At 41.5% G+C, this 17,918-nt stretch overlaps 1 protein-coding gene across 2 annotated transcripts; it reads left to right on the forward strand.

Moving 5' to 3' along the window:
• Positions 1-1,890: 1,890 nt before the first annotated feature.
• On the forward strand, positions 1,891-16,686 carry uroc1 (urocanate hydratase 1). 2 transcript variants are annotated; one of them, XM_036532410.1, is made up of 21 exons: positions 1,891-2,127; positions 4,429-4,555; positions 6,775-6,905; positions 7,331-7,424; positions 7,763-7,822; positions 8,229-8,357; positions 9,546-9,607; positions 9,881-9,947; positions 10,384-10,527; positions 10,706-10,794; positions 11,228-11,290; positions 11,610-11,789; positions 12,214-12,311; positions 12,773-12,845; positions 12,937-13,055; positions 13,681-13,751; positions 14,411-14,509; positions 14,721-14,820; positions 15,434-15,515; positions 15,734-15,833; positions 15,965-16,686. In XM_036532410.1, the coding sequence occupies exons 2-21, from the start codon at positions 4,430-4,432 to the stop codon at positions 16,103-16,105; spliced, it is 2,028 nt and encodes a 675-aa protein (XP_036388303.1). In that variant the 5' UTR covers positions 1,891-2,127; position 4,429; the 3' UTR covers positions 16,106-16,686. The 2 variants fall into 2 exon arrangements, with proteins under 2 accessions (XP_036388303.1, XP_036388302.1); XM_036532409.1 differs by lacking the exon at positions 1,891-2,127 and adding an exon at positions 4,141-4,300.
• The last annotated feature ends 1,232 nt before the right edge of the window (positions 16,687-17,918 follow it).

Raw genomic sequence — 17,918 nt, forward strand, 5'->3', positions numbered from 1 at the left:
AGAGACAGCATTTAAATTTGGGATGGTGGGGTGAAGAGCCTTCAGCTTATTCACAAACTCACTGCCTGACTGTCTCTTTATGTGTCTTCTAGTAAAGGCAGTTTATGTCAAGTTATGTTGAGAGCAAGTCTCTTCTGAGTTATCAGTAGAAGAGGGAAAAGTATGACCACTTCAGCTACATTCTCTAAAATGGAACTGAAGCTGTTAATGCAAAGATTGTTCAGTTTCCACACTAAGGATTGACAGCAGGCCAATAACATCAGCCAGTGGCAAGCCTTATCTGTGTTATCTACTTTGGCATACAGGGCGCTGATAATGCTCCTCTGCCATGTGCTAGCATGGTGCTTCCTCCAGCACGGCTATATGATCATTTGCCTATAACAGGATGCTTGGTGGATTAAACTAAATGTGCCTGAAAAACTGGAACATGTCTTGTGAAAGATCATCGTTTGCATGAGAAGTTACTAATCTAATTCATGAAGTAAGAAAAAATATGTCAGCAAGAGTGTAACTGGGTGCAATTGAGCGGCATCCACTATTTCAGCAGCTAGCTAACAGACCTAGCTGTCACTATCGATAGACTAAGTGTAGTTTGTAACATGCACAGTTGTCTTCCGACACCAGGACGGTAATGCATTATATCCGTGAAATTTTATTAACACAGGAAGGCAATGTTAGTTGCCAGTTTTCAATTTTTAACATATGCCATAATGTGTTTGGTTTTTCAACAACAAGCATGTATGTTAGCTAGTTTCCAGTAATATCTATTACAATCATTCTACCGCATGCAAAATAATACTGCATAGTGCATTTTTGTTCTGACAGAGAAATCAATTAGCTTCCATGTGATTTCGTTTTAGTTGCAATTTCTGACAGATGGCTGAACAGAAACCCGTATCAGAGTATTTTTTATCTCTTACTAGCAGCAGATATGTGGGTTATCTGCCTGCTCTCTAAAACAGTACAACAGTATGTGCCCTTAAAAAAACTGATATTGATTGACCTCTGTTCCACACCTCTGTTGATGCAGAGCCCCTATGCCACAGTAACCACCTATGTCTTTCAACTGGATCCATAAACATAATCACAGGTAGCAAACAAAGCCCTCCAATGCTCCTGAATATTATACAGGTCATGTTTTTTTGCAGTCATCATCTCAAGGACTCCCACAGGGTCATCATCTTTCCTCCACAAATCACAGAAATGATAGTGCTTCTGAGAGGCAGCAAGTGTCACTTACAGCCTAGAATTTTAGCTTGTGCTAATGACTGCTGGGGGTGGCACCATTCCCTGTCTGAGCCCACAAAGTCACACTTAGAGAAGAAAGAGGAAACACAACTAGTCAAGAACACTAAACCATGCTGTATCTCCCCCAAACGTTAAACATATCCCTCTGTAGTTCACACGTAATTTAAAAGTAACATCACAGGCATAAGCACATATACAGATGCACACCAGATAATTCTTTGTCTCTCCCATTGGTGTGACAGACATGCAGCTGTATTTCAAATAGCCTCAGAAAAACAACAGAGAGCTGTTTGAATTATATTATTGTAAAATGCTGTTGCACAGCTTTTGCTCAAATGCAAATATTTGAGAGATGTCAGAATAAAGAATGATAGCATAGGCTAGGAAATTGTGCCAAAGGGTTTTCAACATCTAGCAGCTCTATAACCTGTCAGGCAGGTACAAAATGCAGTGCAGTGGGGATTTGGGAGGTACTATGAAACCACAGGAATGCAGAGTAAAGCAATGTTACAGGCACCATCCTACTGAAACAGTTCACATTGGGAAGGAAGGAAGGTAGGACGATTTGCAAGCTCCAGCATGTTTCTGTTCCTCAGCTTTGTAAACTTGTTGGGATCATTGCAGTCGCTCTATAGAGAAGACAGAGGGGCTGTAACAGGATTAAGCCCTCTACACTTGAGTCTGACTGTACATTAGTCAGGACTGGCAATATTTGGAGAGTAATTGCCATTCTTCAGAGCAGAAGTGTATTGAGGGTTACAGGATAAACGGTTCTGTCATAAATCTCTCTTTTTTTTAATGAGACTGCACAGAAACAATTGATTAAATCCTCTGGAAGGCAGAGAAACAACTTTTTTGCTCCCAACTTCATCATACAGGGTAAATAAACCAGTTTATTTCAAACTTTGGTCGATGCCTCACACCCTGCTAACAATTTATGTATGGGCAATAGCAGAGAAGGCAAAGTTGTTAAAAATGATGTAATTTCAAACATGAACCAAACCATGCTGTTCATGTTTGTGTTTAAATTGTGCATAATCCTGGTTTATTTTCTTTGAGTGTTTTTACAATAATTTTCATTTATTTCCCTTCATTTTTGAACAAGGAATGCTGAAATCACTGTCTTTACCTAATTTGCTACAACTGTAACTTCATCTGACAGCTCAAGTCATCTTAAATTGTGCCATTCTACACACTAATTGCTTTCTAGTCTGCCTGTCAATGGTCAACCAAGACTCTAGCTATCTGTGGAACTGGGAAATTGCACTTCACGGATCATGCTTCTGTTGGGTTTATCTTCTGGGCTGCTCTTGCCTGGTTGTGCTGCAGTAGTTGATTCATTTTGTGTTGAATTTTGAAACAAAAACTTAAACGTGAAAACTGACAGAACAAGCCACAGCATAGCAATTATATCATACTCCCCTTTCTGGTACTTGACAGGTCAGGCACTTTTCTCACTTTATGTGTAATGTTATGTGTAGCTGGGCAGGTCAAGAAAGCACACATACCTACACATCTTTTGCAGGTCCTGCTAATGTCTGCTTTTTTAAAAAACTGACTTGTTCGCTATTCTACTTACCTGAATGAAAACAAATCTGAGATTGGTTCCCATGTCTGCTTGTTTTACATTTGATGGTAAATGAGTTGTAGAGTATGACAGTCCCATTAATTGCTCATTACCCAATGACAGTATTGAGTGTATCAGGAGGTAGCTATAATAACATTCTGCAAAATTGTGATATTACTGGGATTATGAAGTCATACTTCAAAAACCACATTTAGGCAGATTGTGTGCAAGAGAAGCCCTCAGAACGAGGTAATCAAGAACAGGATTTTTCCCATAGTTATATAGGTTGTTAGCAGGTTATAGGGGCTGCAGTAGTCAGCTGAGGAAGAAAAGATCATTTGTACATATCCAAATTTATATCCAAATCCCTAGCTGGCTTTCTAACTACTGATTCATGCTACCCTTCATTTTCTAGTTCCATACAGTTCACATGTCTTGTTTTACTTAAGGAAATCCATGAAATGCTTATCAGAATAACGGATGATAAACCAGTCTGTAGAATAATTTCTGAATCATTCCTCAAGTGTCATGGTGACTTCCATTTACTGTATTCTAAATTTGGCAATTTTAAATGAGAAATCCTGAGAAATCATAAGATATCCATTTCATTATGTTGGAATTCTGAGCCTTGACACCTAAAGATGGAATCCAAAAATGCTGTCTTGAAACATTCTTAAAGATGCCAGTTACAGTGCAGTGGATTCAATTTTCAGAAGAAGTAAGAATAGCCATCAGGGGTAGTTATCAAATTTTTCTGTTTTTTTCTGAGTTCTGTTAACATAGAACTGGACCTGAGTCTTATACCAATGTGATCTGTCCCCAATGCAGCGACACTGAGAAGGGGGTTAGGGGAGGGAGATCAGATATACTCTGTGCTTCACTGAGGTCCAGAGTTGGCACTGTACCAGAAAAGAGAAATGATAGAAGGCTGCAGAGAAATCACTTGACACAGATAGTCACCACATCTTTGTGATGACATGCTGTGAACAATGGAAAACCCTCATCCAACTGCAGAGTGACTTTGAAACATTAAAACCAAAATGGGGTGGGGTCATTTGGCATGATGGCTAGAGGCCACTGACTCAGAAGCCTTAGCTAAAAGTTTACTTAAGGTTAGGTCGGTCAAAGGTTGGATTTGTGTCTGTCATGTTCATTTCTGTTTCCCTCGGCAGGAAACTAAGCAATACCAGTTTAGAAATGTTTGTCGGGGGGAAAGAGTGACACATCATGTTCTACGGGATCAATAATTAGCCCCAGGTTGCTCTTTGGTCAGGATTGGTGAAGTCCAGTGGGAGCCGAGGTGGACCGGCCAATGAGACGGAGGGGAGGAGGGGTGCACAGGTTCCCTGTTAGGGTAGCTGCCCCTAATTGCAGGCAGAACCACTGAGATACCTGGACCAATACTGAAATCAGCGGGGACCATCAAATAATACTGTTGCCAGCCTCCAGTACACAACCAGTCTCCCTGTCTCTGTGTTTCTCTGGGTGTGTCTTACTAACTTTCTCACTCTACTGAACTCTGAAACTGAAACTTTCACTCCTGTTTGCCCTATAACTACACATCTGTCCTGACAGTCCTGTTCTTTCTTTTTCTGGTTGGCAACTGGAAACAGTATGTCCACTTTAAAGGAGCTGTGTGGAGGGTTACCCCTGAACCCTCTCCCCAGCAACAGAGGCAGGGATCCAAATGTCCCACACGCACCGGTCCGGACACCCAACCTTTCGTCTCAGGAAGAAAGGGTAAGTCCTAAGTTCCTGGCTCAGTGAGAAGAAAAAAGTTATACAACATGCAAAAGTAGATCATGTATAAAAATCAACCTGTATCTGCTCTAGATCCTGAGTCTAGGGTAAAATAAGCTTTCTTGTACACGCTTGTATGTCTGGAGTATGCTGATATTCCACACTTGAGACACACATACTTACACTTACATTTAGCCATTTCTGAAGTTTGATTCCCTGGGAAACCATTGTAACTTGCATTGTATCCAAGGCTACATATGCAGTTAAGTAATTAGCCATGACCATAAAACACAATTTATGACAACATTCACTGTATTTCTATTTCTTATTTATCATTGCTGTAAAGCTACAAGAACTCTGGCTGTATCCAAGATACAGAATAGCAGTTAGGATGATCCTGTGTTACAGTCACTGGTCATTTTTATTCATTCAATTGAACAAGAAAAAGAAGAAGAAAACGTTAGGAGTAAAAAAGGTGATCCATGCAACACTAACTTGTTCCAGCTTCTGTGAAATGTTTACCTACCTGAATGGCAGACTGCTTTTGGTCAATGATTAGAAGAGGAAGAGATAAGAGCTGCAACTCTTGAACCACATGGCTATGGGGCCATGAAAAGCAATTCCACCACATAAGATCTATGTCGGTCTACAGTGATCAATTTTAAGCACTGACATATTTTTGACAGAGTACAGACTCAAAGGCAACCCTGACTATCCTGAGAACAGAGGCTGAGGTCACACTGCCGTTGAAAAGGGATCAAAACAGAGTTGCTCTAAATTACACAGTTTGAAAATACAGGGAAGTCAGAGACACTTTGTGAAAGCTAACTCAAAATCCTCAGAGAAGTTACCATCTTCCTGAGAGTGAAACATAGGTGTGTGAGGCACTGATAGTGTCATATGTGGATGCTCACACAGCAAATGTTTTAGTGACACAAAATGACTTCATTAATACCTTAATGCTTTTACTTTGTAAAATGAAATCTCACTACAATGCTCTCAGCATATAAATATGCCAATTTTCTCATAAATCGTATATGCCCCATATGTCAATACATGCACATTTGCAAAATAGCTCTGTGACTTATAGTGCCGTAACTCTGTAAAGTGCTCATATCAATGTGAGAGCAAGCATTCAATACAACAATTATTAAGCGTACTCACATTACACAAATAAAAGAGGCATTATTTCCTGTGAATGGTACTCAGTATTTCCTCTGTTCTTTTCAGTGACTTGGCCCTGTTGTTTTAATTATATATATATATTTTATTCTAAGCTGTATTTATGTATTATGTTTATCAATTTATGGCAAATTGAGCTGAATTAAACTAGGAAAGTGGGAGGGAAAAATGGTTGACAGTTACACAGAAAGAGATAGTGAGAGAGCAGGTCCAGATCATGGTCCATAATGCCTCTGTAGTACGAGCAGTATGACATACTCTCTGCAGCATGACAGAAAAGAATATGTTATGTCAATAGGAGGATTTGTAACAGGCACATACACAAAGAGAACAGGGCTGATATGTTAAGGAACTCTGCACTGTTATAACACTCAACTGTATTTCAAAAATATATAGAAATAAAAAGGAAATGTAGTTTGGTTTATCGGAATACTATGAACAGCATTGTCAAGAGCTATCATTCCAGGGCTCAGCTTTTTTAAAAGGGCAGGCTTCAACACGGTGCTCTAAGATTGATGATCGTTGCGCAAGCATAGCTGTATAGCTCTCTATTCAGTAGCTGTGCAGTGGATGCTCTTATCCAAAGAAACATTCAAAATACATTTAACTATACATTTACATTGTTGACATCCAGTAGATGCTCTTGTTCAAGGTAATGTACAAGATAATAATAATAATATGACTTTATTGTCCACAAATGTGGAAATTTGTCTTTGGCTCCACAGGTAGTTGTTAAAATACAGTATGAGTATGTATAATATGCATATATTTGTATATATATTTGTGTTATTTGTATGGGTAATATACATAGAAAGGTACAGTAGGTGCTGTAACTTGCAATCCAATTAGGTGGTTAGCTAAGCTGCTAAGCTAATTAAATGCACAGCTGCTGACACACCTGGGCATAACCTAGTAGTGCATTTCAACAGTGAGTAATTTGATTCCAAAAGCAAGCCAACCACATTTACAAAAAAGGCAAAGAAGTATTCATTTCTATCCATGTTTGCAGTCTAAACTGATGTCCTCCTTCCTCTCAGCTGGCGCTCAGGAATGCCCTGAGGTACTTCCCCCCTCCCCTCCATTCCACCCTGGCCACTGAGTTTGCCCAGGAGCTGCGTCAGTACGGGCACATCTATATGTACCGCTTCTGCCCTCCCATCCAAATGAGGTATGGCCCTGACACGCCCAGACACGCCCTCAGTCATATGCTCTGCCTCAAGAATATTCTAATACCCCAAGACACTGCAACAGCAGCTGTGCCTCTGCACAGCAGTGCAGATGCAACAGTGGAGATTGAGAGCAAAACCGGGGGGGTTGGTTGACAGGGAACCAGCCCCAACTCCCAGATCAGACCGGAATAATCTTTAATGTAACAATCTGACCCTGGCTGGTTGTCAGTCTACTTTTAGTAACTGATGTAACAGTTAGTCCATTGCCTAAGAGCTTTAGAGGAAATGTTATCTTGTTTTTCTCAGTGTTGCCATCAGCTGTTTACTGGTGAGTGTGTGTGTGTGTGGGGGGGGGGGGTACATAGAGCATGTTTGATAATGGAGTGGTGATATGTAACATAGCCTGTGTTAACTCCACGCCCAGAGCATACCCTATAGATCAGTACCCCTGTCGAACACGCCAGGCAGCTGCAATCATGCACATGATTATGAACAACTTGGATCCTGCCGTTGCACAGGTAATGGCCTCTATCACACTGCTCAGTTTCTCTGCCTGGATCATATGAGGTTTTCTATGCTTCACTGCTGCTATCTGTCTAATACAGTGATGTGGATATTGTTGACAGCAGTATAATGACATGGTCACCACCTTATATGTGATAGATGTGCTTTATGATATGCGTATGGACTTTGCAAGACAAAGTTGGCTTTCAATTCATACTTCAAAAATGAATAAAATGTGTATGTCTTAAAGATAAAATAGACCATTATTGCTTGACCATGCACCTTAGATTGTTTTTGAAATAAAGAGATCACATGGCTCACTGCCATCCTGCCTCTCCTTTCTATGTTCAAGTTTCCACAAGAGCTGGTCACCTATGGTGGAAACGGACAGGTGTTCAGCAACTGGGCTCAGGTAAGGAGGCATGTACATCAGCCTGATACACATGAGCACTCAGGTTTCACCGATCCCATGATCCCTGATCAGCTCACCAAAGAGAGGATGAGCCATGGCCTCCGCAGACTCCCAGGAGTGACAGAGCCCACAATGGTCATGTCACCCTACAATATGGAGACCCTGTCCTATTTGATGCTGGTTGCTGAAAATGTTAATGCTCTTGGTTTTAGTTTTATGTTTTTTATGGTTTTATGTTAGTGGTTTTCGATCTGACAGTGGCGTTTTGCAGTTTTCTCAGTGGCATGTTGGAGTTTTCACTGGGGCACTCACATTGATGTTGTATGTTAGGTTTCTCGTGCTGATATTGTAATATTGTGGCTTGGACTCTGACTGTGCTCGGTGTATTTTCTCTGTATCTCTGCAGTTCTGGCTGGTGATGCACTACCTGAGTGAGATGTCAGAGGAGCAGACTCTGGTGATGTACAGCGGACACCCTCTGGGCCTCTTCCCCAGCCTTCCCTCTTCCCCCCGCGTCGTCATCACCAATGGCATGGTGAGAACATGAAAGCATAAGAACATCATAAGATTATTGTTCTGATGAGAACAGGACATCTTGGCTCATAATTTAGCCCATATCTAAAATCATGACAGTTAATTTTATTCATGATGCTTATCATGCATAAAAAGCTATTAAAATGGTAACATCAGCAAATATAGCAATACTATACAATAAAAACTAAAAATAGATTAAAAAATATAGGCAGTTATAAAAGTATAAATTGAGTGTTAAAAAAACAATGAAAACATGCATAATTCATAAGTTAAATAATACAAGTCAGCACCCCTTGAATTAAACAATCATCGTGCCTAGTGGTCTTGAATGATCCTAGGCTTTATATACTACAGATAATACGGTAATGAATCTGTTTGAATACTTTGCAACATTTGTCTGAAATTTACTTTTCGCTATTTTCCACTTGACAAAACCATTGCCATTTGACAAAACCTTCGAACGGCTTCCATGGAATGCATTAATAATCCCTTATTTTTACACTCAGGTCACTCCTGACCCCCATAACTCATACCTGTGGCATTGTATAGATTTACCACAGTCTCCTTTCGCTATGTATTCTATATACCCCTGCATCCAGTTGGCTTTTTACCTGCTACAATGTCTAGTTCCTTACAGATGGATCTGTTACAACAACTAAGACTTTTTCTTATTGCGCATACTCAAGCTCAAGACACTTGACCCCAGTGACTCGAGTTCTGGCAATTTTATCAGGAATATTGCAAAAAAAGAGAGTCAAAAGTGTAATTTCCCCTCTTAGGTGAGGTAATAAGTTATGGTAAAAACAAATCATCATTTGCAACATCCAACAGCTCTTGCAGGATGGCAAGATAGTTTAGGTTCTCCAATATCAACATTTCACCTTCCATAAAAGCTTTTTTGATATTGTGAAGTTGTCATGGAGGTTTATTTTGAAGTCACTGTCAGATCCTTGTGGCTAATGAGGCCTTTCTCTTTTTTCCCCACAACACTTTAACACGGTATGTTGTTACATGTCTGGGTGTCTGTCTATTCATTAGTATGTCTTTCTATACATTCTACTATCCACTGTCTGTTGCCATACCAGTATGGGCTGGATCTTACATTTTCTCAGTTTGCATTCATGGAAAGATCTGTCTGTTTCTGACTACTTTTTTGACTGTTGTTGATGATTTCTGGTTTCTGGTCCAGGTCATTCCAAATTACTCCTCTAGAGAAGACTATGAGAGGATGTTTGCCATGGGGATTACAATGTGAGACCTTTTTGTTTTTATAGTTTACTGACAGAGATATAATGAATTATACAGTTATAGTATGAAATGATCATGTTGGGTTAAAATGTCAAAATGCACAACCCACTGGGAAATTGTCCTCCCTTTTTGATTCATTTCAAAGACAGTTAATAAATGATCACTGTAAACTGCAAAGAGTAACATAGAGTTGCTGGTAAACTTCAGTTACAGTTTGGCACTGAATATACATGACTGATCAGCTTCACGAATGTGTCTTATTGGGCATTCACACAGGTACGGACAGATGACAGCTGGGAGTTACTGCTACATCGGACCCCAGGGAATTGTCCATGGCACCATGGTGAGTGTCTCAATCTAGCTGTAGAGGGTGCTCTCACACAGTCTGTACATGGTCTCTACCTGATGTAGAGATCCTGACAGGAGTGAGGGAATGAGACCGGAATCAACGTTTCTGACCCCTTAAACAGGCTGAAGCAAAGGGTTGCACAATGTCTCACATGCTATCTATATGACTAAAAGTCTGTAACACCAGAATAAATGAAGGGTGAAAAGAAGAGTGTAACGACAACAACAATTCAGTCACAGTTTCACTCACTTCCTTTTTATCAACTTCCTCTTTGATCTGCGCTGTGTTCTATTTATCAACAGTGACTAATGGTTTTGAAAGATTTAAAAACCCCTTGGTTCGGCCTTGGTCCAGAATTTTCATAATGTCTGAAATTTATCTTGTCCCGATTTTCATCACCTGTCTGCTCCCTGTCCCTCTTGTCCTGCAGCTGACCGTGCTGAACGCTGGCCGGCGGTACCTGGGTACAGGGGACCTGAGCGGCCGGGTGTTCGTGACCTCAGGCCTCGGGGGCATGAGTGGTGCTCAGGCAAAAGCTGCGGTCATCGCTGGCTGCGTGGGGGTCATAGCTGAGGTCAGAGTTCAGTTACTGCCCAGAAAGGGGAGGGGCTTCATGTGTTGTAATACTGTCCTACTTTGCTGTTCTTCTATGTGTTTTGTATTCTGTGTTGTGTTTTTCTTTTTGCTGTGTGTATTGTGCAGGTGTGCAGTGTGCTGTGTGTTGTAGTCTTCATCCTGCTCTGTGTGTGTAGGTGGATGAAGCCCCTTTGAAGAAGAGGCATGAGCAGGGCTGGCTAATGGAAGTCACCGCAGATCTGGATCACTGCATTCGCCAAATCCGGTAAGCTCCATCAGACACTTACTATCATGGTGAAATGACACACAATGATATCCAATCAAATGTATCCTGCAGTTGTTTGGAGTATCTTCCAATGATGTCCTGAATGAACCCCCACATCTTTCACAGGATTTCACCATGCTCTGTAATCATATCTCAGAGAATAAGGAGAACTATTTCCCATACAAAGTCTGTACAAAACCACTGATTCAAGCACATATAACTTCACTCTGATCACTCCTCAGCAATAATTATTGCTCAATAAAAGGCCAGAATTAAATTGTACAATGGTTGATGTTGTGGTTATTTGATTTTGTAATGATTTATGGCAACTAAAATCAGTCAGGGTGTGTGCTTTCAATTATTTCATTTCAATCATGTTTTCAAGTGCATACATTACATTGTGTGTTTTTGTGTCTCTGATCGTTTTCCACAGGGAAGCCAAGAGAACCAAGACACCCCTCAGTTTGGGTTATCATGGCAATATTGTGGACCTGTGGTAAGTATGTGTGTGTTCATGTTTGTGTATATGCGCCTGCATCTATGTGTGTGTTTGTCTGTGTTGCTAGAGAAGACAGTGGTGGTCTTTAAATCTGCTTGTTGTAGATTGACGTGTTTGACAGAAAGCAGACAACAGTATCAAAGCATTTTTCTGGGCAGACTGGAGCTGTCTTATTCTGGCTGCTTTGTGGGAAAGACCTGGGCCACCTCATTCTCACTGCATCAAAGGGGTTTGCCTCACAGTGAACACAGTAACGCAGACAGATAATGGCTTGTCAGTGTCAAGCAATTGTGTCACTCCGTTTTCTACTTTTTAGGGAAAGGCTGGTAAAGGAGTATGAGGCAACAGGGGAGCTGCTGGTGGACCTCGGCTCAGACCAGACCTCACTCCATAACCCCTTCAGTGGGGGGTACTACCCAGCCCAGCTCAGCCTGCGCCAGGCCAACCAGCTCATGGCCACTGACCCAGCCCGCTTCCGTACTGCTGTCCAGGACAGGTGAGCGCAAACACTTCTCCTGCTGAATGTCCATCTGTCTGCCTTTTTCCTCTTGAGTTCTCTTGTCTATGTGCTGTATACCTGTTGTTGAATTTTTTGTTGTTTTCACCGTGGTGTTCAGGCTAAATGCCAGTATGGTTTCTCAGTGAAAACAAGGCATCCCCCTTGACTGGCCACACTGGGGATTAAGTGGCACGTTGCTGCTGTGAATCACATGAGTGGTGCTCCTTCCTGCACACAGTCTATAGGTGTACGTTTCACATGGTTTATGAATATTAATAAAAGCATTCTACCAATGAATGCACATGGCATTACAGAAGAGAATGTTATTATAGAGACCAGTTGCCCAGTGTCCAGCTCTAAAGTATGTGTGAGTGGGTTCAATGAAGGAAAAGGGGCTCTAACACAGACTCCTCCTCCTCAGCCTCCGAAGGCAGGTTGCTGCCATAAACAAACTTGCTGAAGCAGGGATGTTCTTCTGGGATTACGGCAATGCTTTCCTCCTTGAGGCCCAAAGAGCGGGTGAGTCACAGGTTCTTCAACTGCATCCTCACACATGCCCTGCTCTGTTCTCTTGACCTCTACAGAGATGATCTGTAAAGTTGTTACACAGATAATCCGCATCATTGTCTTAAATGTGCTGCATTTTGTGACACACATGCACTGTCTGTATTGTACTGTTTTCTCTTTCGGTCTGTCTCTCATGAACTGTGGAAATTAACTTCTTCGTGTGAGGACAGTAAAATCCGAATGTAACTCTCTTTAGATGTGAGAAGACTGAAGAGGTGAGAAGTCTCACATTATGGCCATTGAATGGTAATCCTACCTCTGTCTATGATTCCACTTTTAGACAGATTGAGGATTAGCACTGAGTGACCACAATGTGAGTCTTATTGCCATTAATTCTAGGCCACACAGGAGCAGGAGGATGGAACTGTGGGTCAGCATGGCTCTGACTGTGCCCTCCTTCTCTGTCTCCTCAGGTGCGGATGTGGGGAAGACTGGAGCTGCGAAGACTGAATTCAGATACCCCTCCTATGTACAGCATATCATGGGGTGAGGGTCTCAGGCTTGTGGGTGCCAGGCTGTTTTCTTAAATACTGTGCTCTACAACAAATGGTGTCCATGTTTGTGTGGTCGACTGCAGGGATATCTTCTCCCTGGGCTTTGGCCCATTCCGCTGGGTCTGCACCTCCGGTGACCCTCGCGACTTGGCACAGACCGATGACATCGCTGCCACTGTGCTGGAGGAAATCAGTGCTTCAGGTGAGGGCCTTAGGGGGAGAGCACATGGTAAATAATCTGTAATGTGTGAAACTGTAGGGAAGCCCTCACAACTCAGAAAATGAAAGGCATAGCCTAAATTGTCAGACAGTGACTAGCAAAGGCCAGCCGTAATCGTTATACGACTCCAGCTCTGACTCTTGAAAATGCAGGAAACCTTTGCCACTCTAGTTGGATACACTTATGAGACTGATGTACTCTGGATATTGTTTATTTGTCTGTTTTTGTCTGTTTTAGTTGAGTTAATTTCAGCCAATCATCGATAATTATAATTTTTCATTTTTTTTCTAATCAAGTTTCCAGCATTGAACAGTGAGCTCCTTTGTCACATTCAGACTGGTCATGTTTAAGAGTTGTACATTGCTTTATGAAACCAGGAGGGTCAATTAGGAACAAGTTCTCATTTACAGTGATGAAATGACAAATAATGATAAGGAGTTAGGATATGTAGGACAGTGTTGAAATAATATGTGACAGCACAAAATAATACAAATACAACCATGTACAGGGGTATACAAGGTGTATGGTAAATATTATAAATTACACTAGCATATTTACTTGTATTTAGCGTGGGTGGAGATGTGAAGCATCTCTCCCTGTGTTTCAGTTTCGGAAGGTGTGAGACAGCAATATAATGACAACATCCGCTGGATCCGCCAGGCAGGGAAACACAATATGGTAAGTGCCTCTCCTGCCCCAGTGTAAGCAGATTTTCAACAGGCCCAGATTCACTGAAGACACAAAGTACAGTATAACACAGAAGCAGTGAAACACAAGGGGAGTATAACACAGAAGCAGCCAACAACACAAACATAAAGCACAAGCTGAGACATAGCATGACACATTTAGGCACTACAACACACATTAAGACACAACACAGACATAAGCATGACATAACACAGAAATGACTGCACACACAGAGAGACAACACCCCTGTGCAAAACAGCTAGTACTCTGATACGTACATCTGCATGCTGACACTCAACCCCAAGCACAAGCATCATCACCGAAATCTTGAGTGACATGATGTGGTACAGAGAAACGGTGCACCCAGACACCGATACACACATTTTAATTCAAATAGCAGTGCGCTTTATTGTTTGGATTTCAAACAGCATGAGACACAAATCTACTCTGTATGACACAATACCCTACACTGCGACAACACAACATACAGCAGCCAGCTTTTGATCAAATTCCATGTAGATTCCATTTATTTCAGTTGGTGGTGTTGTAAGATTCTGCCCTGACTGTGCAAAAGATATTGGTTTAGATTGGTTGTCTGTAAGTGTTATCAGGAAACATTGTCTCTTTTTTGACTGTGTTTCTGTGTACAGGTGGTGGGCTCCCAGGCAAGAATTCTCTACTCAGACCAGAAAGGACGAGTGTCCATAGCTCTGGCCATCAACCAAGCCATCGCTGATGGGAGGGTCTCGGTAAATAACATCCTATGCATACCACCCCTATGCACCACCCACAGATAGAATGTGCCCACTTTGGCATGAGAGGGGTTTACGTGTTATCTGAGGCTGTGGGTGTTTATGTGAAATTTAGGGATGAGGGAGTTTGTGGGTGCTTGTGTGCAGTTCCATGCCGTGGGTCTTTGAGAATGGCAGTGTTCAAGTTAGTGCCCTGTTCCCTGGCCAGGCCCCTGTGGTCATCAGCAGAGACCACCATGATGTCAGTGGAACTGACAGCCCCTTCAGAGAGACATCCAACGTGTATGATGGGTCAGCCTTCTGCGCTGGTACGCTTCTTCAGTCACTCAGCTCAGATACTGCATCAGGGCCCTGCAATGACATCATAAAGTTGTGGTAGCCTCTGTGCTGTACAGCAAATTAACAGACTAGTTTGCATTAGGCTATTACATCCACATTGCCCAATAACTACAAGGCACGTATTCAGCTAAGCATATATCCATGGGGCACTTTTGCAATTGACTTGCTAAGCCCTTACTTTTAAGTCAATTGTAAAGCTTCATTTTCTCAAACAGGAGGGATCCAAATAAGAATCCTGTTTTATCCTTATCCAAACTCTAGTCTCATGCGCTGTCAGAGGCGTTTATACTCACTGACACATTGTGACTACATTTTTGGATATATTTTGACACTTTCTCTTATTTTAAATTAAAATATAGAAAGAGATGTATCAGAAGTACTAAGTAGCCTGGCAGACACCAGCTGTGTCACAGTTGATTATGTCACAGGTGAATCTGCAGACAGGGAGAATTTTTCCCACTGAGAGAAGTAGCCCAGACAAAGTAACTTAAGCAAAGCCATTCTACTCCATGAGCACGAGTACATGTATCAACAACATGCAGAGAATGGGTTTGTGTTGTTATGTCCCTCTGTCCCTCTCAGACATGGCAGTGCAGAACTTTGTGGGTGACGCATTCCGCGGGGCCACGTGGGTAGCTCTACATAACGGAGGAGGAGTGGGCTGGTGAGGATCTAAACATCACAGCTGTGCTGACAACACACCAACAACACACGGTCAACACACTGACACGCACACTGACAAAGCACTGTTAGTGCACTTATAAAACATTGACACGTGCAGGTGCACACTGACTGCATCCATTTAATCCTAATCTGTTCCCACTGTGAGAGTTCAGCCCGATTTCCCCCTCTCCGCTAGACCCTTTGAATGTTGTTTTCCAGGGGTGAGGTCATCAACGGGGGCTTTGGGCTGGTCCTGGACGGATCAGAGGAGGCGGGTCGGCGTGCCAGAACGATGCTCAACTGGGACGTGTCCAATGGGGTGAGTGAGAGCAGGAGGCTGGCAGTTTTCTTGTCAAAGATCCAGAAAGACTAGCTGGAGATGTTTACAAGCCCCCAATTGCTGATTTTGTGCTTTTGTCACTGTGTGTAATTCCACCATTTGACCACTAGGTGGCACGGCGGTGTTGGTCTGGGAATGCCAATGCTTATGACACCATCCAGCGCACAATGGAGGAGCATAGCCACCTACGGGTCACCATGCCATTCCCTGTGCAGGACGAGCATGTGCTGGATCGAGCTCTGCAGGGCTAAAGCAAGACATCAAAGGCCTTACATTTTGAATATACTGGAATATATTCTATATACTTGCAGTTTGTTCATGTTCACACACCACTTTGATCTCAGATAAAAAAGTACAGTGAAATAATTCCACAGAATTTGTTTTTATTATATACTATTTATCAACTATTTCATGTGAAGTACTAAAATAAATTCCTCATGCATAATCTTAAAGTTTAACTTATTATATCCACATTGCAATTGGAGTTGTTACATGTGATGTCATCACTGCCAACTAAACACAAATTAGATGAGTTTACCTGTTGAGAACCTTAATAAGGGTTAACACAAAAATCGTAGTATTTCATATTAAAGAACCTGACAATCAGCACACAAAACCCCATGATCATAGCTAATTACAGTCTACATTGTATTTTATAAAACAATAACAATAATTTGAAAGTATGTGGCACATGTTTAACATAATCTAGTCAGTAAAGCACCATTAATCAAACATGTTGCATATTACTATAAATCACTGTGGACATCCAGCCACATTAAAGGTTGGCACATCCCATACCTACACAGCACTGAGCCTGGCCCTTTTCTTTCCTTCTTTCCTATGAAAGTAACATAAATGTTATTTTCTGATGTTAAAGTTTTCAAATATTTTTGCAATGTTGACAATTTTAGAAAAAAAAAGAAAAAAAAACTCATACTCATAATCAGCTAAAATTACTGACCTCTCTCATCCATAGTCTATTTTCATGCATTCAGACTGTAAGCTAAATAATTGTTAGGGTAAAAATCTCTGGATAATTGTGGTTATTACTGTGAAACACTCCAAAAACTGCCTGAGGCTTTATGTTAAAGATTTTCTTTGCAAATCCATAACTTGGCATTCTTGCCATTACAATTTACAGTATATCGTCTTGAATATGTGCTTTATGGGCATTGTATTCTACTTCTTCTGCAAAGCTTCCCACTAGGTGGAGCCCAGGAGTCAGGAAAAAAGATATGTTCAAGCGCCCAAGATACTTGTGGTATAGGGCAACTTCAATTCATGGACATAGATATTGCTTTCTGCTTGTTTTTTTCTATAGCTTAGCCCACTGATTCTCAGTCCTGCTCCTGGGGCCTCCCTGCTCTACACATTTTCCATCTTTCCCTGCTCTACCTACCTGACTGAATGCATCAGTGGCACTTTTGATTAGCTGAGCACACCTGATTTAATCAAGAGCATGTTTGGAGCAAGGATAGATAGACGATATGCAGGACAGGGGGGCTCCAGGAGTAGGATTGAGAAACACTGAACTTATCCTAACAAACTGTAGAGGGAGGTGTATTTTCTTTGGCATGCTTTCATAAGGGAGGCCTCCTGCTGGTCATGTTGTTCTGTGGGAGATTCTCCAAAACAAAGACACTTTGTTTTGTGTAAAATATTTCACAGGTATCAAGCAGACAATTAAAGAGATAAACATATTGACTGCCAAATTTCCCAAAGAGCAGAGCAGGAGCAGAGAGTTTCCATCTGTGTAATTCTGCATTGTTTCACATAAACTGATCTAGCACAAGGCTTGTTGAGTTTAAATTTATTCAACAATATGGTCCAAATAGTTTGGTGTTACTTTGATTTTTCAGTTAACAATACTGTATCGACAAACTTGCTTTTGCCAGTGTAACTTTTTTATTTTACACTTTAAAGATGTGGTTAACTTGTTTTTACACATTGATCTTTTTTAGGTTTGAATACATTTCACAGAATGAAATATCCACCATAACAGATGCTTCATGCAGACATGCACTGTACATCTCCATAAGCTCCATCATCTTCACAAAAAAGAAA

The sequence above is a fragment of the Megalops cyprinoides genome, chromosome 7 (assembly GCF_013368585.1).
Source record: "Megalops cyprinoides isolate fMegCyp1 chromosome 7, fMegCyp1.pri, whole genome shotgun sequence".
Lineage (NCBI taxonomy): Eukaryota > Metazoa > Chordata > Actinopteri > Elopiformes > Megalopidae > Megalops > Megalops cyprinoides.

Excerpts from the sequence above, each read along its gene's own strand:
- uroc1 (XM_036532410.1), top strand. The coding sequence starts at position 4,430 with ATGTCCACTTTAAAGGAGCTGTGTGGAGGGTTACCCCTGAACCCTCTC. Across the intron at positions 7,425-7,762 it reads TGGATCCTGCCGTTGCACAG|TTTCCACAAGAGCTGGTCAC; the intron begins GTAATGGCCTCT and ends TCTATGTTCAAG. Across the intron at positions 15,834-15,964 it reads ACTGGGACGTGTCCAATGGG|GTGGCACGGCGGTGTTGGTC; the intron begins GTGAGTGAGAGC and ends TTTGACCACTAG.